This window comes from Anabrus simplex, chromosome 1, assembly GCF_040414725.1.
Source record: "Anabrus simplex isolate iqAnaSimp1 chromosome 1, ASM4041472v1, whole genome shotgun sequence".
NCBI lineage: Eukaryota > Metazoa > Arthropoda > Insecta > Orthoptera > Tettigoniidae > Anabrus > Anabrus simplex.
Genome location: NC_090265.1, coordinates 832480468 through 832506242, shown reverse-complemented (window position 1 = coordinate 832506242; position 25775 = coordinate 832480468). Strand labels below are relative to the sequence as shown.

The 25775-nt window shown below is 40.8% G+C and overlaps 1 protein-coding gene across 1 annotated transcript in view; it reads left to right on the top strand.

Moving 5' to 3' along the window:
* The window catches only part of LOC136873944 (beta-1,3-glucan-binding protein), a 243305-nt gene that overhangs the window by 182434 nt on the left and 35096 nt on the right, over positions 1-25775 (top strand). Inside the window, exons 7-8 of the mRNA XM_067147324.2 lie at positions 10568-10698; positions 20177-20278. Coding sequence (XP_067003425.2) covers positions 10568-10698; positions 20177-20278 — 233 coding nt within the window. The remainder of the gene's footprint in view (positions 1-10567; positions 10699-20176; positions 20279-25775) is intronic.

The window sequence follows — 25775 nt, the reverse complement described above, 5'->3', positions numbered from 1 at the left end:
TTCCTGTAGTTACAACATCCGGCCTCAGGGAGCTTGGTGGGTTCGGGGCAAAAATAAAATTATAATAGTAAATTATAGACATACCAGAACGGGGAAAAATAAGGACGCTATCAAGACTTCGGCAAATGAGAATGGCAAAAAATATATTTTTGACTATATCTAATCACTCTCCGTAAAACACACACAAAATTGTAATCCTGAATATAATGCTATACATGTCTGCCAAAATAACTATAAAATCGGAGGTATGAGTCCGCTCAATGTTCGATTAATGATCTGTCTTATATTTGTGGATCATACGATAAGCACATCGAATCCTTGACCACTAATTTGAAATATTCCCTAATACATGTATTTATTTGTAAGTGTGGTGATTTATCATTAACCTATTCCTTCTACATTAGAAGAAAACATTCTATACTCTCGAATTCTGGAGCCAACTTTGAGTGGTCGCCCAACGAAATGTTAAAAATCGTAAATATCGCCATAAAATGCAAATACACATGGACAAGACACAATAGACAACATAAAATAAACAGATGTTACGCCCGGCATTCGAACCCACATCGCACAGAACAACCCAAATAACGGGACAGAACCCGCTTTCAAAGTCTGACACACACACACACACACACACACACACACACACACACACACACACACACACACACACACACACACACACACACACACACACACACACACACACACACACACACACACACACACACACACACACACACACACACACACACACACACACACACACACACACACACACACACACACACACACACACAGGAAGAAAATATTTGTGAAAGGACATCATAAAATAAACATATGTACGCAATCCAGAAAAAACGTAGATGGCTGCATTTCATGGAAAACTGTGTGTGACGAAAATTCTGGGTTTGCCTTGGCACTCGAACGGATATTCTTCTGCATGTCACCAGAATCGGGTCACTGAAATCCCTACCTATTCATTTTATAGAAGGTAGAAGACTTTATTTTAATCTGGCGTTCAAATTGTACCGGGCAGTACACCTCTACGACGCAAGTTCTAATCTTGCGCCAATTGAAACTTCTCTACTGGAGAAACCCGGAACTTTAACAACTGAACTAACTCTACTGGTTATCAGAAGATGTCACTGTGTGTTTTTGATTTGCGGTTTGTTTTTCATTGATCAAGAAGTGTGGACATTCTCTAAGAGATGTCTCTACCAAAAACTATGATAACGAACTCTGGTGTAAAGGAATGAACCTTCTTGGAGAAATGTTGTATTCGTAAGTTTTGTCTTTACTAAATTTTGTTCTGTGGTTTGTAGGTTGGCAATATTAATCCTTTCCTTCCGCCTGTTTTGAATTTAGCCAATCAATAATTTCTGTAATTAATTTTCCTCCAATCATAGCTTTTCTCTTTGAATTTCCATGTGTAACTCTTAGTCTACCAAATAAAAATTGAGTGGGTGTGTCTACTCATTCCTGAAAGGTCTCGAATTTTCCACGAGGGTATAAAAACTGCTGATTTTCTTTTCTCCGCGCCACTCTTATAACATCTTTCTCAATGTGTGAATATGTAGCAGGGGGCGGGAAGCGCCTCGTTTTTCAGGCAGCAGTTCTTCAACAAGGTAATGGCCTTTTAACATCTGTATTTCTTGCTAGCTCAGCAGTTTAACTCTCGGGTAGGGTTCGAAACCTTTAATATGTAACCCATCTCTTTAAGGGACACGGGGAGTGAAATTTATCCAAAAATTGTCGAAAAATTGATGTTCTGATTTTTCATTATAAATACGCCTCTAACCTTTGCGGAACGATTAGTGATATTTTTTTCGGCACTCCACCATTTTTAAAGGGCTATCACAGGTTTTAAATGTAGGGTGCATGGATCTTTAAACGCCCTCTTCTGATAGATTTGCGTTCCATTTCTCATTGTAAGATGCGCTATACTACAATACTCTCAGACGGTGACTCTAAAACTTTCAAACATCTTGTGAGTGAAAATGTTTATGGTAGTGAGGTAACACTCAAGAAGGAGGAATGTATCAACCATGTTGCAATGAGAATGGGTACAGGCTTGAGACAGGTAGTGCAGTCATGGAAGAAAAAAAAAAAGAGGTACAGCTAGGTTGTCATGGAACAGGAGCTCTTACCACTGCTGTCATTACAAAACTTACCACCGGGCGAGTTGGCCGTGCGCGTAGAGGCGCGCGGCTGTGAGCTTGCATCCGGGAGATAGTAGGTTCGAATCCCACTATCGGCAGCCCTGAAGATGGTTTTCCGTGGTTTCCCATTTTCACACCAGGCAAATGCTGGGGCTGTACCTTAATTAAGGCCACGGCCGCTTCCTTCCAACTCCTAGGCCTTTCCTATCCCATCGTCGCCATAAGACCTATCTGTGTCGGTGCGACGTAAAGCCCCTAGCAAAAAAAAACAACTTACCAGATACTACAGAAATGCAATTGTTAATCATATTCCTAGTGTAGGAGACATGAAAAGAGCCATATATGCCACTCTCAGTCATTACATCTCAACAGATGTGAAACCACAGCATGGCAAATGTCCCAAAGGCTGGTGCTTCTATAATAAAAGTATGGCACAAGGCATAAAGCCGCAGAGCCATGATAAAATGTCCATCAAGTTATCAGACCCATTAGTACTAAAAATAATTCCAGTCTATCAGAGACTGGCATCTGATGAGTTATTGTCCCGATGTGTTCGAGGAGCAACACGAAATCAGAATGAGTGTTTGCATTCTCTAATATGGCGGAAGTGTCCGAAAGAGATTTTCATCTCGCAGAAAAGACTGAGTATTGATGTTTGTAATGCAGTAGCAGAATTCAATATGGGATGCACTGGTGCAACTGAACTCAGGTCTTCAGGAAAAGTCCCTCATGCAACACAAGAAATTGTGAAGAAACGTGATAGTCGCAGGATTTATGAAAGTGCCCGGTCAGCCTCTCAAAAGAGAAAAACAGCCCGCCGCAAAACAAAGGTTCAGAAACTGAAAAAGGAGGCTGTAAACAAGAAGAAGGAAGGTGTTACTTATAGTGCAGGGCATTTCTAGTTGATAAGGTAAGCTGACATAGTGTAAAAACTGCTTGTTTTCATAAAAATGCATTTTTCTCCTATTTCTATTTTTGAAGATAAAATTTCCTCCTTGCAGTGCAAATGAGCTGTAAATTCTTATGTGTGTCCTTTGATGCATGTTCTACAATGGAAAGCATTAGTTTTGCTGTTGAACAAGTGGATTGCTCAGAAAAACATTCCAAACTTAAAAATATTATTATTTTGAGAAAAAAAGTTGTATCAGAAAATTTACTATATCACAGTAAGTAATATAAAACTGTTAAAATGATTGCTTACATTAATTTGTACAGGAACAACACATCAGAAAATAATGTAATAATTGTACTAACTTTCTTAGTATTATGCAGGGGGTATTTTGAAAAGTTGCGTAATTCGAATAATGTTTTATCAATATCTCAAAAGCTATTAAAGGTAGGAGTAAAAAACTTTGTTGTATGGTATATAATAACTCACAAATGTAGTGTACCGAATTATATTAAAATAGGATAATAACTAAAGAAATTAGAAAACTCACTCCCAGTGCCCCTTAAAATGTAAGTCTTTTTTAACTCTATGTAAAAACTACAATCTCCTTAACTGTAAAGCAGGGATAGAGAGTGCTTTACCCTCTCGAGCTCCTCTTCATTTCTGAATTTGAGGTGACTATGTTTTCATAACCGTTTTTCTTTTCCTTCTTAATGTGTTAAATTTATCTGGTATACTAGTCACCTCCATAGATTGGGATTAGCCCCTGTGTGATCGGCCTAGCGCCACGTAGGTTTTAAAATGTGTATGTAGGAGTGCAAGTTCACGCCTCCAGTCCTCTCTGTACTTTGGGCCAGTAACTTAACCTGCTTTTTTTCTTTTTCTTCATGCGAAGGCCCTGTAGGTTGGGTACAAGATACCCCTGTTTCACTGTAAGTGTGCCTTGAGAGCAGTTAGGAGTAAAGTTTGTTGTGGCCTCTGATAGGCTTGTAAAATTGAGAGCAGGTCAGCTCTTTCTGGTATGTTGGAAGGTGCCTCTAGGAGGCTTGACATTACTAAGCGGGAGCAAGAGCTCCATGTAATTAGGGGTTTTCTGCCCTTTGGTATTTTGTGGTTGTGAGCTGAGAGCTCAGAGATTGTAAAAGGTGGGACTTGAAGCCCAGATCATTAATTTGTCTCTAAATCCTTGATTTTCTGGTCTTGTACCTGATTGACTTGTTAAGTTTTCAAATTCTATGTAAACGTTTGTTAACTCTTGTGGTCTATTGAAAATATAACCTTTATTTAAATTTTAAATTCATCTTTCGGACTTGTAGTTAGACCCATTCCAGCCCGCACCTTCTTTCACCTCTGACTTCCATGGATAACTCAGTATCACAAATAAATAATATTCCACACCAAATCGAACATAATATTTAATTGGGAATACCTCAATCTGTTAACTACGGGCTCTGTTCTTTTCATGGTAAGGTCTTACATCTTCATACCTTTCTGTGGAGCTTGTCCTAAAACGAGACGAGCAGAGAGGTCTCCCTCCCTCCGGCATATTCCATCTGTTATTCGATAACTGCCCCTTTATAAACACAGATCCCTATTTAAATCCGCAGCATTCTGAAGCCTCAAAAAACATTGGTGTAGTCTTCATTTCAACCGCAATTGATACAATTATTCTTACGTACCTTACTTATACGCTTACCTTTCATCTCGTTAAACCTTCATTTATCCTAACAATCCACAGAATTTAATCGTGAGGGGCCCGTGTTCAAAACTTACCGAACGCATAGAAAATAAACACAAGGTTTTCTTCTAACCTATAAACAACACATCATTAAGATTCTTAACGTGGCCATTATTAACGGTGTACGAAAAGATTATCCGCATGAAGAAAATTCCCTATCTAATTTGGAGGAAAATGTAATCGAGCTCCAGACATGTCACACATCACACGGTATTCATACAGCCAATTATACTATTCTACGAACATGAAAAATTTATTTTAAATCAGAGTGCTTTGCTATCACACATATTTACATAACTACCAGCGTAGGCATATAGATGACCCTGTCTTTATGCATTAAAAGCATGAAGTAAAATGCCCCAAATACAGAGGAGAGAAAAAGAGACCGGTTGAGATGCTAAACAAAATAACAATTTTTCCTCATTACCTAAAGCACTCTAAGATATATTATTATTTAACCCATACTCATGCACTACTATCAAATGGAATTACGTAGACCTTAAAATAACACCATGCTCCCGAATTTCTCCCCTATCTAAGTTATCTGTAGCCTACACATGAAATACGAACCAACTCAAAGTTGTTCCCTAATTTCAAACATCCATCTTTACCTGTTACAACTCTATCCTACATTATTAACATTTTTACAAGAAATTAAATCCCGCATTTACATCACTACAGAATACTTCCAATCAGTGTACTTATCATAATATTAGGATGTCCATGGTTAGAGCCTCGAAGAGGCCCCTGGTGGATGGTTTAGGACTGCATGTTAATAGCACGGATCACTGGTTTAAAGTTTACTCTTCCGACCTCCGTCTGCAAATCCATGGTCTTGAGTTGGTATCCACTGGAACTGGCTAGTACAATCAAATATTCCATTAACCACGTCTTCCTTCGTCACTTGCACAGTAGTTATTGAAGTTAGAATGGAATTTATTTAATTTTTCCCAAACAGTGCTTTTAGAACATTAGTCACTTCTCCTACACTGATTATAACAATCCACTATTTATAGAGATCTATTTTTCCAATACCTTTTATCGAAACCTAGTAATTCATTCCTCTGAAACCGTTTATAGAGATCTACCTACTCCCCCAACACTGTTTACAAAGATCTAAGTATCTCTCCAACACTGTTTATGTGAATCTATCTCGCGTTTAACATCGCGATACACAGCCTCCAAGGATAATACTGAAATGCAATCGCTCAATGACCGCTTTGTTTAACACACCGTTTTCACATCACCACCGGAATTTCCACACTCTCCGTTCACTAATAATATGCGTACACAATATATCTCAGATACAAATTGTTTCTTATTACTACCTCGCGACACAACTCATTATCACTCCCGCAAAAACGAAATACAAAGTTCAAAAAATTAGGGGAACATATTTTGTGACGTCTGGTATGTGAACGTTAATTCGGTAGATGGGGTTCCAATGGTCGTACAGCCTACCTTGAGACCTTAGCTACTCAGGGTATGTCAAATCAAAGTTATACTCCATCCATAGGCGTAGCCATGCATTTAACTGTCAGGTGCCACCTCAAGACGAAGTGAATAGAAGTGCGTCTGTGTGTTGTTCTGAGGTACACAGACTACTGCGGTTATTTGAGCACGTTGTACATAAATCAGCACATCCCATGAGAAATTTTAACGAGGTTCAAGTCGCAAGGGCCGTCGTTAAGATCCAGCGAGGATGGACTTTTCGTCGTATTGCTCTGGATCTCAATGTCTCTCCGTCAGTTGCTCAACTTTTGTGGAATCGCTACAATGAGACAGGCCAGTTCACAAAGAGGGTTGGACAAGGTCGTGGACGCTAGACACCCTCACAGGATGACCGATATCTGACCATCTGTGCGTTGCGACGTCGTCCAGCAACTGCGAGAGAACTGCATCAAGGCCTCAGGAGTGCCACTGGAGTCTCGGTGTGTGACCATACAGTAAGGAACAGGTTAAGGGAGTTGTCCTTACGACCCATACGTCCTGTTTGAATGTCCCATTTAACGCAGCAACATCACGCAGCTCGCCTTCCGTTTGTCCGTACCCACTTCAACCGACAACTTCGCCAATGGAGACCTCTGTTGTTCACAGACGAGTCCAAATTTCCCCTTACTCAGCGTGATGGACGTTAAAGCGTGATGCCAAATGTTGTTCAGGAAGGCGACCGATTCGGACAAGGTTCTGTGATGGTGTGGGGTGGCATTAGGATTGATGGCTGTACGGATCTTGTCGATGTCCGTGGTAATCTTACCGCTGTGGGGTACATCGAGCAGATACTTCCACAGCGTGTGTTGGTTACTGCATACGGTGTTGGCTCTGAATTCATACTCATGCACGACAAAGCCAGGGCTCATTTAGCGCACATCGCCAGAGCTGTCTTGCGAGAACTGGACATTCAAGAGATGGAATGGCCAGCAGTGAGTTCCGACCTTAATCCCATCGAGCATGTGTGGGATACGATTGACACAAGTGTTCGTGAACGTTCTATTCCACCACAGACTCTCCAAGACCTCGAACAGGCTCTAATTGAAGAATGGGACCTGATACCGCAGCGTGACCTCCGTCGACTTATACGGAGCGTGCCACGTAGGTGCCAAGCTGTGATAAATGCTCGTGGAGGACATACACCATACTGAAGCTCTCCACCTGTGATAAAAATCCACCCTGGAGGATTGCTATCACTTTATTTTCGCCCCTATTCGGATATTTCCGTTTATGTTCTGAAAATGAATGCGAATCCATCGATGTTTTTTTGTATACTTCAACAGTAAAGAATAAAGGTAATATACCTGGGTGTGAAGTATTGTTTTGTGGACAAGGCATACGTTCAAAAACATGTTCCCCTAATTTTTTTGAACAGTGTAATATATATCTGCTGATTCGCGACAAGGTCTGCTCCCCTCGAACACTAGTTAGTAAATCTCTGCTCCTGCTTCGGGACGATTCCTTAAGTAAACTACTCCCAACTAGCTATGCGGGGGTTAAATCGTACCCACTCCAATGTTCATATCTATTGTTCTAATCGTCTTCTGACATTGTTGATTCGGTCAAAACGTGTAGCTCGTAATTCCATGGCGGATCATCACATGCGAAAAATATTTCGGTCGATGATAAGATTAATAGTTTTTTTAAAGGCGTACCTTATCCTCTGCAGCGCAATGTTAATGTTACTGAATCTTAATAATAATTTTTATATTTTTATCAGATGTCTAAAATGCTCACGTATGGCTTGCTGAGTCCACCTCTGTGGTGAAGTGGTTAGTGTGATTAGCTACCACCCCCGGAGGCCTGGGTGCGATTCCCGGCTCTGCCACGAAATTTGAAAAGTGGTACGAGGGCTGGAACGGCGTCCATTCAGCCTCGGGAGGTCAAATGAGTAGAGGTGGGTTCGATTCCCACCTCAGCCATCCTGGACGTGGTTTTCCGTGGTTTCCCACTTCTCCAGGCAAATGCCGGGATGGTACTTAACTTATGGCCACGGCCGTTTCCTTCCCTCTTCCTTGTCTATCCCTTCCAATCTTCCCATCGTCCCGCAATACCCCTGTTCAGCATAGTAGGTGAGGCCGCCTGGGAGAGGTACTTGTCATCCTCCCCTGTTGTATCCCCCGACCCAGAATCTGAAGCTCCAGGACACTACCCTTGAGGCGGTGGATGTGGGAACCCTCGTTGAGTCCGAGGGAAAATCCAACCCTGGAGGGTAAACAGAAGAAGAAGAAGAAGAAGAAGAATGACTTGCTTATCTTTGACGTATTAATTAATGCAGTCATCCCTAAATATCCTGTTTTAAATCAAGTTAGCAAGTTGGCATTACTGTATTTCGGCCATTTTAGCGGGCGGGACGTTTAGAATGTTGTCTTCCCCCTTTCTTCTTTTCTGAGCTAGCTTTATCTCATCGGGGATTTTCAACCCGCAAAGTGCTTGGGACGGTGCCACAAAGTCGGGTGTCTTGCGCAATAGGATGCAACACACCTTCCCATACGACCAAAGAAAGCTAGAATGCACCTTGATTCCCTCAGCCAATTACCGATACGGTTACGGTGTGTAATAGAAAATGTGTACTCATTCAAAATAGATATGCTGTTCTTTATTCCTCGAATTCAATATTTTATCCGAATTTAAATTATTATATAGTACATCTTCCATGTACTGTAGGTACAAACCCAGTGGATAACCACAATAATTGGTGGTAAAAAATACATTACGTGCGTGGGATTCGAAACTTCGATCTCAGTCTACTATCATAGCCTTCACCGCGCGTCTGTCATGTGAGCTTTTGTGAGGCTTAGTATGCAGCGGTCAGTTCCCAGTCTATCAATACCTGTTCCTGGTCTGTTTTTTGCTTTACGTCGCACCGACACAGATATGTCTTATGGTGACGATGGGATAGGAAATGCCTAGGAAGTGGAAGGAAGCGGCCGTGGCCTTAATTAAGGTACAGCCCCGGCATTTGCCTGGTGTGAAAATGGGAAACCACGGAAAACCATCTTCAGGGCTGCCGACAGTGGGGCTCGAACCCACTATCTTCCGATTTCTGGATACTGGCCGCACGTAAGCGACTGCAGCTATCGAGCTCGGCCCTGGTCTGTGTGTGAACCATCTATTGTAGCGTACTTCTTCTTATCTGTGCTCGTTTTAAGGGTTCATTCTGGATGCTCATAATGAATTAATAGTGGCGCTCAAAATTCCTGCTATCTTCTAGCACGTAACTACACCATCTCGTTGTATTAGCCCGGAGCAGGAAGATGGACATTTCTCCCCTCAGAATTGAAGTAAACCGGCGGGTTGCATAAAAATAAATCGCAAGAGGCAAGCGGGCCACCCGGTATGCTGACCATGAGTGTTCTCGGCTAGTTCAACGGATGATATGCACGGAACAGAGCTGTGGCTTACTGATTGAGAGATCAATACTTTTTGACTACAAATCAAATGTTATAATTAGCTACAACCCTAATATGCTCATTCCAATCTCAAAACAAGACACAACCCTGGAGGGTAAACGGATTAAGAAAGAAAGAAAGAAAGAAATAACAACAATATTACACATTAAAACACAGGTAATAACTCAATATTTCTTCAGTCCATGAACTGCGAATATAATTCATCATCATCTTCCTTGACTTTTCCAGCAATAAATTGCTAATAACATTCAACGCTCCTGTCGCAATCTTCGGGGAGTGGGTGTGTGGGTTGGTGTTACTGATTCGAAAACAGTGTCACTTTTGCGTTTGCTTCTGTCATGGATTGAGGATTGCTTCGCTTTATTTATTAAATGATATCAGATATGTTTAGTTGGAAATTGATTCCTGTTGGAATAACAACAGTACTTTGATGAATGGCTGTACTTTAATATATATTAAGATACATTGACATCACATGTAATTAGCGTATTGTCCGGCTCCTTGGCTGAATGGTCAGCGTAATCGCGTTTGGTTCAAAAGTCACCGGGTTCGATTCCTGGCAAGGTCGGAGATTATAACATTAAATGGTTATTTTTCTTGGCTCGGGAATTGGGTGTTTGTATTGTCGCCAACATCTCTGCAACTCACGCACAACACTGTCCTTCACTAGAAAAACATGCAATTCCCATACACGGCAGATACCGCCCACCCTCGTTGGATCTGCCTTTCAAGGCTACACCAGGTTAGAAATAGCCACACGAAATTATTATTATTATTATTATTATTATTATTATTATTATTATTATTATTATTAGCGTATCATGGTATAGTGGAATGAAAACGTATTAATATTATTTTCTTTTCAAATTTCTAGAAGGAGTGGTCATGTCTGTGGACAACGAGGTGTATGGTGCAGTAAATGCTGTTATTGGCGGTTTCGGCCTCATATTCGACACAAACCAGTGGGACGGCGGTAGTAATGCCATGGCTCCTTTCGACAGAGAAGTGAGTATAACACATATCATCTCTGATTGGTCAGCTAATTAACTTTACCCCGTGACATCAGTACCTATTGACTTAAAGTAATACTCTGAATCAATGCCACAAAATCGGGTTGCTCCTGGGCAACAGCTAGGGGAATCGGTGGATCATGCTTGCTATGTGGGTCACAATGCGTGAGTTAGTGCATTCTCTTATGCACGGGGAATACACTCGATGCCGCCTTTATGTCGTAGAGCACCAACCGCCAGGAGGCGGTGTAGTTTGTACTATTTCCTTCTTGTGTATCTCTTTAAGATGTTTCTAGGATGAACGTTTGAAAATGAACTATCAAAAAATACACAAGAAAACATAGGTAAGATATGTTTGTAAATTTGAGTACTTGGTATTGCGATAATAAAGTACATTTATTCAGGTCGAAATTAGTGAAAAGCTCATGTGAATAACAACGTGGTGAACATTTGAACAATACACCGATCGTTATGAAAATATATACAAACAAGCTGGATGGATCTGTTACAGCTCACAGGAATAAATAAAACGAAAAACGACTCGCTACTTTAAAATCGACATATTTAGCACATTTATTCGGGGCGATTTAGAGACTCTGGCATCTTTCTTGTTGGACGACCTTTTCTGTGTTAGGGTTCAGGTTCTGCGCACGGTTAGTCTTAAGCAATTTTTGAAATATGTAAATGTCTGACATGAAAAAAACCTACGGATGTGGCTTCAATATAATTTATTTATCGTAGAAAACAACTTTGTTCAGACAGATGCGTAGGGCCAAACATACTGAATATTTTGGTAGCAACGTTTTGTTAGCGTTGGTAGTCTTCGTAGCTCAGGTGGCAGTGCGCCTGGCTCACATCCCTGGGTTCCGTGGTTCAAATCCCGGTTACTCCACGTGAGATTTGTGTTGGACAAAGCGGAGGCAGGACAGGCATTTTTCGAGTACTCCGGTTTTACTTCTCATCTTTCATTCTAGCAACACACTCCATTATAATTTCATTTCGTCTGTCAGTCACTAATCATTGCCGGGACGATGACCTGGCTCTTAGGCCCCTTTAACAACAAACCTCCTCATCATAATCATCAATCATTACCCCAGAGGAGTGCGACAGGCTTCGGCAGCCGGCATAATTCCTTTCTTTGCCGCTACATGGTGGCTTCATCCATTCCATTCCATTCCATTCCATTTTTTTTTTTGCTCTACGTCGCACCGACACAGATAGGTCTTATGGCGACAATGGGACAGGGAAGGGCTAGGAGTGAGAAGCAAGCGGCCGTGGCCTTAATTAAGGTACAGCCCCAGCATTTGCCTGGTGTGAAAATGGGTAACCACGGAAAACCATTTTCAGGGCTGCCGACAGTGGGGTTCGAACCTACTATCTCCCGAATACTGGATACTGGCCGCACTTAAGCGGCTGCAGCTATCGAGCTCGGTCATTCCATTCTTGACTCGGTCATAGAACTGGAAACTGGCTATGTATTTTCATTTTCACTGTGTAAGCGCGGGCACCTTTCTCAGTTCGAGGATGGTTCTAGTGTATTGGACCCAGACGAAGATTACTTGATTCTCTTGATTCGAGAACTCGAAAAGATCCCAAGGGTAGCAGCAGTTTATTTGTTCTGGGTGATTTTCGACAAACGAGTAGTATTATGGGAAAATAGCGAACTTTGGACTAGGAATACCTGCGAGTAAGGAGAAGAACAGCTCAGCTAAGCGGAATGATTCGAGCTACCAGTGGAGAGATTACGTTGGGGGTTAGACAAGGCTTTAACCATTCCTTTTTATAGTTTTCAAGGTATAAAATCGCAGGCGAGGGATTAAGTTTGGTGGAAATGTAGTAGGCGGTAAGAATTATGTAAACGACTTGGTCGTAATGGTAGACGGTCATGAAAGCTTGTGTTGTTGTTTTTTTGTCTATAGACTGGTTTGATGCCGCTCTCCAATCCAGCCTATCCTGTACTAATCTTTTGATTTCTACGTAAGTACTACATCCTACAATCTGCTCTAATCTGCTTGTCATGTTCACACCTTGGTCTACCCTACCACTTTTCCACGTACTCTTCTCTCGAAAACCAACTGAACAATCCTGGGTGCCTTAAAGTGTGTCCTATCATTCTGTCTCTTCTACTCATGAAATTTAGTCAAACAGATCTCCTCTCATCAACTCGATTCAGTACCTCTTTATGTTTGATTCGATCTATGCATCTCACCTTCAGCATTCTTCTGTAACACCACATATCAAAAGCTCCTATTATATTTCTTTCTGAGCTAGTCATCGTCCATGCTTCATTTCCATATAATGCCACACTCCAGACGAAAGTCTTCAAAAACATCTTTACAATTCCTATATCAGTGTCTGAAGTGAGCAAATTTCTTTTCTTAAAGAAAGTCCTTCCTTTCTTGTGCTGGTCTGCGTTTTATGCCCTCCTTACTTCTGCCTTTGTTATTTAGTCTACTATCCAAGTAGCAATGTTCATCTACTTTCTTTACGACTTAATTTCTTAATCTAATATTTCCTGCATCACCTGAATTCGTTCGGCTGCACTCCATTACCTTTGTTTTGGACTTCCTTATTTTCATCTTGTACCCCTTCCCCAAGACTCTGTCCATACCATTCAGCAATTTCTTCAGATCTTCTGCAGTCTCAAATAAAACAACAATATCATCGACAAATCTCAGGGTTCAGATTCCTTCTCCTTGGATTATTATTTTATTACCTTTCATCGAGCTCGATAACTGCAGTCGCTTAAGTGCGGCCAGTATCCAGTATTCGGGAGATAGTAGGTTCGAACCCCACTGTCGTCAGCCATGAAGATGGTTTTCCCTGCTTTCCCATTTTCACACCAGGTAAATGCTGGGTCAGTACCTTAATTAAGGCCACGGCCGCTTCTTTCCGACTCCTAGCCCTTTCCTGTACTATCGTCGCCATAAGACCTATCTGTGTCGGTGTAACGTAAAGCAACTTGTAAAAAAAAGAAGTGATTCCCTTTCCAAATTCCTCTTTGAATTTCTTTACCGCCTGTTCCATATGAACATTGAAAAGGAGGTGGGAAAAGCAACCTTGCCTCACTCCTTTCTGTATTGCTGCTTTTTTCATAACCCTCATTATTATCACTGCAGACTGATAGTTATACAGATTGAAGATATTTCTTCGTTCTCGGTATTTTTTAATCTATATATATATAAAAGTGGATGTTGGTATATTTGAGATTAATAGACTCAAAAACTACTGGACTGACTTCGCTGAAAATTTCACAGTTTGTTCTTATTACTTCTGAGAAGGATTATGAAGTGGTTTCAACGAAATCCGATGGGTAGAATGTTATAATGAGCAATTTTAGATTTTATTAATTTATTTCGTATGGCAAAACAAGGATACATTATAAATACATATAAATACACATTTCTTAAATAAGTATGTAATTTACAGGTCAGCATTCAAAACTTAATGTCCAGACTTTTCAGCCAGTCCACTGCTTCTATAGAGGCACTATGTAATTCTTGAACAGATCCACTGAATCTTCTCTTTGGGCAGTCCACAACAACTTGCTGGATGGTTTGAGGCACATTATCAAAGTCGCAGAATGGGTCTTTCCCCACTTTTGAAGCCAGAATTTATACCTTCCATGGTTTGTCCTGATTCTGTTTAGAGATGTCCATTCCCTTCTCAGTAAGTTGAAACCAGGAGGAGGTCTACAAGGGTGCTAAATTAAACCCAGGTGGTCAGGATTTGAAGAGGTCCATTCTTCATGCCAGATCTCATCAGCATCAAAATTTGTTTCCAGAAGCTTCTCGCCTAACTTCCACGATGGGTTTCTGGACTTTAATCTCTTCGATTTCTGAGGTTTGCAGTCCTGATGTAAGGGCAGTTGAGGATTACTGCGACATTACTGCCATTTTCTTACAAGAGCCAGTTCTCTTCGTATGTGAGGGGGATGGATGTTGGATTAAACGGGTAACCATTTTAGGGGTGTCGATTTAATGGTGCCTGATATTGTCCTCATGGTGTCATTCAGTTGTGTATCAACTTTTGAAGTATATGCACTGTTAAGCCACACAGGGCAGCAGCATTCTGCAACTGGATAGATCAAGGCAAGAGCTAACGTCCGTATTACTGTCGCGTTTGCTCCCCATCCTGTTCCACTGAGCTTGTGAGCAATTTTAGATAATTTTGTTTAACTGCGAAGCCGCACCAAGACTGAATCGACTTGACGGGCAGACTGTCGCTACGCGACAGCAGCTTACGCTATATCATGATAGTCCGGTAAAAAATGCTGTGTATAGGAGGATGGGAACACACCGCCATGTTTTATAAAGTACCTTTCTTGATAGGAGATTCATGACCGTGCCTGTTGTTTGGAAATTACAATCTAACATGCCGTGATCGAGATGTGCTTTCATGTCATAAGACCAACTTGGATAGGTCTGCCCAATTTGAAGAATGTAGCTGTGTTCTGTGTGTTAGACGTGAGAAAATATTTAAGAAATTGTGAAAAATGTATAATATCAACAGTGGAACGACAAGAGTTATCACTAACTCCTAACGAACAGAAACTAGTGATTACCAACGAGTCAAGGCGTTTGTATATAAATAAATGTCATTGTAAGTATGTATGTATTACATCTCCTCCTAAAACACTGCAGCGATTTCAGCCAAAATTGGTACACTTTTAATATCAGGAGACAAACCGCGTGGGAGGTAGAACACACCAAACAATTTTAGAGGGATGGGAGGGCGCGAGAGGGTGAGATATAAAAAATAATCGAAAATGGTGTCGAATCTATAGTTTTCGTGGTCGCTGAGATGAATAGTGACACTCCGAATTTTTTATAAGTCCAAGTTCAGCACGTATGTGGTGGGGAGTGAGGGGGAAGTGAGATATAAAAATCGAAATTAGTGTCGAATCCACAGTTTTCGGGGTCGCTGAGTTTCATAGTGACACTCCGGATTTTTTGTAAGTCCAATTTCAGCCCCTAGGTGGTGGGGAGTGAGGAGGGAGTGAGTTATAAAAATCGAAAATAGTGTCGAATCCAAAGCTTTAGGTGCCACTGATATGAATAGTGACCCTCAAGATTTTATGTTGAAGCTCAGTCCCCTTTGGCATAGGGGCGAAAAAGGGAGAAAAATATAACATGACCAAAATGACCGAGATTATGGATGCGTGTGTGTATTTTCCAGCATAGTTGTCAACAAAAATTGGTGCAAATATTAGTTACTATCTGTGAAAAATTCTGTGGGGGTTTGACACCCCTAGAAACCCTGGGGGAAGGGGTGAATTACAAATATAAATGCTAGTGTCCAATCCACAGTTTTCGGGAATACTGGAGCTATTTCAAACAAAATTGGTATACTTATGACTTATTATCAGAAGATAAACCGCGTGCAGTTATGGCAACCTTAGCACGCCTAGGGATAGGGTTCGGAGGGGTAGAGAAATAAAAATATTCGAAAATAGTGTCGAATCCAAAATTCCAGGTTCACTGAGACAGGTGACACTCAGGACTGTTTTAAAGTACATGTTCAGCTCCAATTGGCGGGGGATGAGAAGGGGGTGAAGAAAAGAAAGTGACCAAACGACCGAGATTATATGTTTGCGTATATGTTCCAACATAGCTCTCAACCAAAACTGACACATGCATGACTAAAATATAAAATTCCTTGGGAGTAAGAGGCCCCCTTCCGCCCTAGAGTAGTGGTGAAATATAAGAACACCGGGCGGTTTGGCCGTATGGTTAGGGTCGCATAGATGTGAGCTTGCATCCAGGAGATTGCAGGTTACAGCCCCACTGTTCGCAGCCCTGAAGATGGTTTCCCATTTCAAACCGGCAAATGCTGGGACTATACCTTAACTGATGCCACGGCCTCTTCCTTCCCACTCCTAAGCCTCCCCTATCCCATCGTCGCCACAAGACCTATATATGTGTCGGTTCGACATAAAGCAAATAATAATAATATATATATAACCGAAAATGATCGATATTTGTGTCGAATCCACACCTTTCGGGGTCGATGAGATGAACTGTGACACTCTGGATGCCTTTTAAGACAAAGTTCAGACCCAGCACTGCTATGGGAGGTGGTGAAATATAAAATTAAACAAAAATGACTGATATTAATGCCGAACATATTGTTTACGAGGTCGCAGAGTTCAACTGTGACACTGTGGATGGTTACGTCATTCTTCATCCGCAGTCAGTACGGAGGTTCAGAACGGGTGAAAATTAATGTAAAAATAACCGAGATTATGAATATATGGGGGTATGTTCCAGAATAGCTCTCAACGAAACTTAGTACACATAGGCCTATGACTTACCATCTGGAAAATAATACTATGGAGATGAAATATCCCAAGCCCCGCTGGGGTGGAGAATGGGAGGGGATTATTATAAAAATACTAGAAAATCACCTATATTAATGTCGAATCCATTGTTTATGTGTCGCTGAGACGAATTGTGACGCTCTGAATACCCTTTAAGTCTAGGTTCAGCCTCTATTGAGACGGGGGCCTGAAAGGTCTAAACAGTCTTAAATGACCGAGATTAGTGTTGAATCCACTGCTTTTGGGGTCGCAAGACTGATTGTTGGTGGTCTCAATGACAGTTGAATTCGTGTACATCATATCTATAGCACGACGGGTAAATACATATGGTTATCACTTGTTATTTTTTTGAAGGGATCAAATATTTCCCAGGTCAATTTGAGCTTCCGCATGGCCAAAGTTTTACTAGGGAATTAAATAATTTAAAACTTGAAATCAAACACATCTAAATAACTCTAAAACTACATCATATATCATCAAATACCAATCAACATCTCAAAAAGGAATTCTATAAAAATTCACTTCACACGTAACTAACTGGTAGTACAAATGTGAAAGGTACATTCAAAAACTGTCTGGGGAACGCCTAGTACTACAGCTAGTCTAATATATTGAAGTTTGAGGAGTAACGCAGCGAGTATGATATGAAATTTAGCATTTCGAAGGTGCATAAATCTAGGTGGTTTGAAGGTCAGATACTTTGTATGAAATACAAAACCTGAACAGGTGGATTATTTCAAACTGTTAGGAGTTAAATCGAATCATGGCATGGAAGGCTAATGTTGCGATGGACAGTATTGCGTGAGGTGAGCTCTCGGACGAAATAATCCTTCTATTGCTCTCTTTACAAGTGTAGGTGTAGCGTGCCTGCTTCTTACCAGGAGGTCCCGTGTTCGATTCCCGGCCAGGTCAATGTCTTTTATCCGGATCTGACAGTGGTTCGGGGTCCTCTTAGCTTACATGTTTACAATTGAGGAGCTATGTGACGGTAAGAAAGCGGCCTCTCTAGAAATCCAAGAATTACAGCCAAGAGGATTCGTCGTGCCAAGCACACGGCACCTCGTAATCTGCAGGTATTTTGGGCTGATCAGCGGTCGCTTGATAGACGATGGCCCTCGGGAGCTACTGTGCCATGGGGTTCGATTTTTGTTTTCTATGCCGTCTTTGTTGTATGGAAGTGAATACTACGTGTACTATTATTATTATTTTTTTTTTTGCTAGGGGCTTTACATCGCACCGACATAGATAGGTCTTATGGCGACGATGGGATGGGAAAGACCTGGGAGTTGGAAGGAAGCGGCCGTGGCCTTAATTAAGGTACAGCCCCAGCATTTTCCTGGTGTGAAAATGGGAAACCAAGGAAAACCATTTTCAGGGCTGCCGATAGTGGGATTCGAACCTACTATCTCCCGGATGCAAGCTCACAGCCGCGCGCCTCTACGAGCACGGCCAACTCGCCCGGTTATTATTAATTTATTATTTTATTATCGATGAGATGGATATAATAGACATGATTATTGTTGATACACATAGCTGGTAACAATGCAGACGGGCACTCACAATAAGAGGACATATATTGGGTATGGACTTGTAGACTGGATGAGGCTGTGCGTATGAATGGGATTTAGAGGTTGTAGTAAGATTGCGATTGAGAGGGCATATAAGTCTCTGGTAAGACCCCAACTAGAGTATGGTTCCAGTATATGGGAACCTCGTCAGGATTACTTGGTTCGGGAACTGGAAACAATCCAAGGAAAACAGTTCGATTTGTTGTGGGTGATTTCCGACGAAGGAGTAGTTCGGGCTGGGAAGATATGGGAGAAAGGAGACGAGCTGCTCGACTGAGTGCTGTGTTCCAAGCTGCCAGTGGAGAGATAGTGTGGAATGATATTTGTAGACAAATAACTTTGAATAGTGGTTTTAAAAGTAGGAAAGATCCAAATATGAAGATAAAGTTGACAAAATTGGGTAAATATTCATTTATAGGAAGGGGAATTAGGTTGTGAAATAATTTTCCAAGGGAGATGTTCAGATCATTTCCAAATTCTTTGCAATTAGGTGTATTTAAGAAAAAATTAGGTAAACAACAAATAGGGAATATGTCACGTGAGCGACTGCCCTAATAGCAGATCAGTGGTGACCAATTGAATTGATTCGGCGGTGGATTCATGTGAGATAAATGGGGGAGGAGAGAATACCTAGGAGAAGAGCGGACTTGATTATGAAGGGTAAGAAAAGCAAAACGAAACCAGTGTGGCAATCGCTGGATGCAGTTTTGAATTATGAATGTAGGAACAGACGAGGCTGAAGATCTTGTAGCAAATCCACTGTTGTATAGACTCTATTCATTCACAAGTTGTTATAAAATAAAGAAAGAAACAACGTGAACAAAGTATATGATCGCTGGAGCGTAGGTCATACTGATGAGTGATTTGTGAGGTGGAGTTGCTAAATCTGCATGTGGTTTATGACCGGCTTGAGAGCGGCAATAAAAGAAATAAACTTCTCCAGGGGAGGGACTTGAACTAGGCTCATAGCAAGCACGCTACGGTGGCATTGACTGGAACCCACGGTGTGTTAGTGTTTGATAGTCACTTCTCGGTACGGCCCTCACGCTCGACCAAGACACGTGCAGATTTAGGAACACCGCCTTGTAAAGCCCATTTGAATTCGCCCGCGAAGTGATCTGATTGGCTAACTTCAGCAGCCGATAAAATGACAACGGCGAGAGATGTCGATGCAAGTTTTTCAAATTACCCATCAGTATGACCTACGCTCTAATGGTCATATACTCTGTTCGCGTTATTTGTTTTTATTTACAATTTGCTTTACGTCACGCCGACACAGATAGGTCTTATGATGACAATGGGAAGGCCTAGGAGTAGAAGGGAAGTGGCCATGGCCCTAATTAAGGTACAGTCCCAACATTTGCCTGGTGTGAATATGAGAAAGCACGGAAAACCATATTTAGGGCTGCCGACAGTTGGGTTCGACACCCCTATCTCTCGGATGCAAGCTCACAGCTGCGCACCACTAACCGCACGACCAATCCACCCAGTACACGTTGTTTCTGACCATCCTGTATGTATATGCACATATGATTCATTTTTACTTCAAATTCTAAGTTTAATATTGTACATATTTTCTCTTTCAGTTTTACATTACTTTGGGAGTAGGAGCAGGAGGTATCCGCGATTTCCCTGATAACACCACTGTCGGAGACCACCCAAAACCGTGGAGGAACAATGGTGCTAAGGTGAGTATCATGTTTTAACACTGCAACCTTTTTATAAAGTACTGTTGGTGAGAATACAGACTAATGAGTACAATCACTATTTTACAAGCCGTGGGAAGCAATGTTTGCTGTAACGAATGCCAACTCTAGAAGTTCCCTGGGTGCTCTAGCACAATTTAGCATTGCTTACACTTATTTGTGGCCAGCTCCTATCTTCAATCCGACCTTTCTTGGTCAACTATCGTTCTCTTCCGATGTCGACAGTAATAGTTTGCGAGGCTATGGGAGGCTCATTTTCACGTCCTTCATGAAACTGCACTTAGTGTTGCCGATATCCTTATTCTTCGAACACAGCCTGTCTCATCCTGAAGTTGATTGGCTCAGAGTGACCCTACTTTTTGGACGTAAATTCGGCAGTCCAACTGGCCGCGGATAAGTAATGTTAACTGTAACTGATAGTCCAACTCATTCCGGATATGTAATGTTAGGTGTAACTGATAGTCCAACTCGTTAGGTGAAACCAATATTACAACTCACCGCGGATATGTAATGTTAGATGAAACCGATATTCCAACTCGTCCCGGATATGTAATGTTAGGTGTAATCGATAGCCCAACTCGTCACTGACATGTAACGTTCTGACAGTCCAAGTCGTTTCGTACATATAATGCTAAGAATAACGGAGAGTCCAACTCGTCCCGGATATGTAATGTTAAGAATAACTGATAGTCCAACTGGTCCCGGAAATGTAACGCTAACAATAAAAGATAGCCCAACTCGTCCCGGATATGTACTGTTAAGAATAACTGATAGTCCAACTGGTCCCGGAAATGTAATGTTAGGTGTAATCGATATTCCAATTCGTCCCGGATATGTAATGTTAGGTGTAACTGATAGTCCAACTCGTTAGGTGAAACCAATATTACAACTCACCCCGGATATGTAATGTTAGATGAAACCGATATTCCAACTCGTCCCGGATATGTAATGTTAAGAATAACTGATAGTCCAACTGGTCCCAGAAATGTAACGCTAACAATAAAAGATAGCCCAACTCGTCCCGGACATGTACTGTTAAGAATAACTGATAGTCCAACTGGTTCCGGAAATGTAACTCTAAGAATAACGGATAGTCCATCTCGTCCTGGACATGTAATGCTAAAAATAACGGATAGTCCAACTCGTCCTGGACATGTAATGCTAAAACTAACGGATAGTCCAACTCGTCTCGGATACGTAATGTTAAGAATAACTGCAAATCCAACAGGTCCCGGATATGTAATGTAACTGATAGTCGAACTCGTTGGGGATGTGTAGTGTTAGGTACATCCTCTCACTTCTGAGTTACGTACAACAGAACGAACGAACGAACGAACGAACGAACGAGGCTGAAGCGAAGGGAAGGAGAAAGGAATGCAGGAATGTGGCAACATCGAGCAATGCCACTTGTTCAAAACGCTCCTTTTAATACTGCGGGTATAGTTGTGAGCTACAAAATGAACAATGTGCTTACACAGCCGAACTCTAGAATCAAGAACGTCATCGAAAATGCGAAAACAGAAGCAGAAAACGTAGCGTGTGTGCTAATGATGGCAGAATTCAATATGGAAGGGAAACGAAGGAAAATACCCTTCACGAAATTAGACGAAAGACTAAAAAGAAGCAGCTAAAATGTGAGAGAGTGATAGTAATATCAGAGATTGCTTGAAAATCATTTCTAACTTCCAGAAACTTCGATAATGAAAATTAAATTAAAAGAAAGTTAAATATAAGTTAAATATAAATGTAAATAATATTTGAATAATGTAATGTAAATAAAAATGTATGTAATGTAAATAGTAGCTTTTAAGAATCATAGAGCTAACTGTAGGCTCAAGAATTGACGATGCTTATGAGTTGATTTTAAGTACGCATAAATGACAAAAATATACTATTGCAACTTAGCCAGTTCAAAAAGTATCAATTTCATACATTGGAAATTTAAAACATTCACGCCCAAGTATACGTTTGATTAACAGGTACAGATCTCATTGACCGCTATGTACAAGACACCACGCTTCCAAGAATGCGTTGGTTGACAGATGTACTGTAGGTATTGAGCCGTATCCTGCCGGCCCATAATAATAATTAGAGTATTATTTCACCCAATATGTAAAATTTATTCATAAAAGTTACAGTCTAACATGTTAAAGCATCGTACCCCAAGATAGTTGATACCGGATGTTGAGCAAGACAGTGAGTCGCTGGACATTGCTTCATATTTCCGTATGACCGTGAGAAAGGGTGGCGTAACCAAGCGCTGGCAAGGATCGACACGTGTAGTAGATGCTGACCAAGCAATATATTTCAGCCAATGGGAATTTAAGGGTTTGGAAAATATGGAGGCTACACCGCGCCAAATCTTAATTCCAGAATGACCAACGTGCTCAGTTATTAAAGTCAGTTTCTGTCGGTAATCGGTTTTCTACAGTTTCAGAAGTCAAATATATTTGGAAATGTAATATAAAAATTGGTGGAAGCGATTTGCTAGTGTTGGAGCTGTGTTTTGTAAATATATCACAATAAATATTGTGTCATCATATACGACGAATTTTTTGATTGGTGGTTGGTTCAGACACCCGGGAACCCCAGTATTGAAATGGCGTCACCGAAGTCTCCTCAGTAACCCAAGCTCTGGAGAGCGTCACTCTGTGTTAAATGCTTGGATAGTGCGGAAGCACAGACTCTGAATTGGTGATCGTGATTAACGTAGTTATTCCAGTAACAGTAACTGGTTTTAAATGATAATTTAAATTGTGCAGTTGTAAGATTTTACTGTTCTTGAGTAAATGGAATAGTATATTTTGGCAGAGTTTACTTTCAATATATAAAGACGGTGCTTAGTGACCGCTGTGTAGCAAGTGTAGTGGAGACGTGCTATTGTTTCACTACTTCGAGACGGGCGCGTTTCGCGAGGAACTTTCGTGGCGAACCGTGTGCTGCTTTTCAAACTGTATTCTCACCCTTTAAGTGAAGTGTGTATTATATATGTATCAGTGTGTTTAGCTGATATTGTAAAGAGAAAGGGTATTTCGGCTCGTAGCATTAAGCAGCGAAGATATTGTCAACCATAGTCTTCTGTGTTCCAGTGGATTATTTTCCAGCAAGATGATAGCTATGCGTGCAGAAGAAGGAAGTGCATTCCCACATGTTAATGCTGTGATTAACATGGAGTAAATCCCTCAATAAGCGGGGATGTAAGCTGCTATCCTGGTATCTCGAGAGTCGTCGGATGGAATTCAGTTAAGATGCATGTGTTATTTATGGCATGATATGTAAATTATGTTAAGATACTAGGGCGGTGTAGATAGAATTTTTAACTTCATGTAAAGTAAGCCTGACGGCATGTGTTTGTTTAATTTTGTTACTATGATAGATTCGGATACGAGAATAATGCATGTTTATTTTTTTCATTTTGCTTTATGATTAGATGATTGGGAAAATGAGGGATTGATAGGATTAGTTGTTGTTTATTTACGCATGTTACTTAGTACAGGATATTCCGAGTTTTCCATATATATATGCTAGAAGGGCTAGATTGACAGGTTCATCTTTATACAACGTTCAATACGTATTAGTTCATTTCATTTCGGTTATTCAGAGAGACAGGTATAGCTATTCTGCATGATGCATGATTTTACGGAAGCTGACTGAAGGAGCTGCAGAACGTCGTTGTTAGAATAAGATCTTTGAAGTTAAGTTGGAATCTGTTTCGCCAGATGGTCTGCAAAGGAAACGAATTGAGTCTCAAAATGTGGAAGGCCAATGGGATTTATGAGAAATAAGAGATAAAGATTGCATGCTGAATTATAATGTATTGGTGCAGGCTGATTGTATGCCTGACAAGAGAAAGAATATTGTGCAGATGTGTGTGCCTGCTAAGTGTCTTCTGAGTGTATTTTGTGATTAGAATGGACAGTATTAATTCCAGACTATTGAGTCTGATGTTAAATGGCACAAGCATGCTAAGAAGGAATGAATATACGTGAGTTTCCGTGTAGCCGGCGAAAGACGTTATCTCATGGCAAGCTGATTACTGGCCTTGTGTTTATTAGTAGGCGCGAATGAGACGATATTTCCTTGTGACAGCCTCGGGAGACAGAATCCAAACTTTAGCATAGTGTTGAGTTCAACATTTCTTTTCAGCTGCTAATCTACCCGGAAGTAGATGACGGATGACCGCGCTGTTGACGCGCTCAAATGCAGCAGAAGGAGGCAATGTTGCCCATTGCTTTCTTCGTGATATCAAGGGTTATTTATATGTTCTTCCCTTACAGGATGATGTTTTACATTGTTATATGTGGTTGTATACCTTGTCTCGTTGTTTTAAAAGGGAACAGCCCGAGTGCTGAAGTATTGATGGTTTATCTAGTTCTGTCTAGATCTTTTGCAGTGAACCGTGATTCACATTAGAATCTGTGTAGCATTTAAGACTTTACTCGATATCCGATGTATATAGATGTGTTTAGTTTGATTATTTAAATTGTTGTAAATATAGTGTAGGATATGCTCCTAGTATTTTGCATAACTTACATAGCGTCCCATTGCGTCTTAATTATTTTTCTTTTTCGTCGTAACTTTTCTTTATAATGTAACTTTTATTTAACGGTAGTATTTCGACGACTCTCGTTTTAACTTAAATTTGGAAACACTATCGTTGTGATGCGATAGTGTGTAACTCCATACGGAAATACCACATGTCAGTGTTTGCGTACACTTGTTGCCATACAATATAAACAATGGACTATAAGAAGAAGCTCAGTTTTGATGTATATAGTGTTCTTTGTTGAACTTGATTTTTGATTTCAAATTTTGTCTTATCATTCAAGTAACGTTTTGATTTCCACTTATTTTCTACATTTTTGAGTTCATTTTGACATATTTTTTCTTGATTTAATTGTTTTCTCGTAATATGATCGGGGATATTTATCAATAAATCCATCTTACCGCTTATGATTGTTTCTCATTCGTGTTATACCTCCATTTCCTGTCATTGATTGATATTTTAGAGTAGAACTTCGACTTTTTATCCTGACCCAACCGACAACCAACCCACTCTCTGCCCAACCCTGAGTTAGTCGGATGTTCATACAGGAATGGAGGCATCGTCCTAGAGGGTATTTACCCTTGGGTACGGTACAGTATATGGGCCCTACTGGGCGCGATTCACAGGACACCCGATTTCATGCACAGATAGAGCTATTCCTCAACACCGAACAGATAAAGGAAATACACAAACGCCATCTGATTACGAGACGGGTTCGTGATTTAATAAAACATTCATCAGATGGTGACGAGACTAGCTATCCGTTTACGTCTCTGAACGGTTTGGGATGAGATATCTTCCTTTTGGCTTTGCGATTAGTGTTAGTACCGGATGGTTCCCTAGTTGTATTTAAAAAAAAGTATAATCAACATCCCCAGGAACTTAAGATTACCTTAGACATAACAGAGGAAATTCGCTGATACATAAAATAAC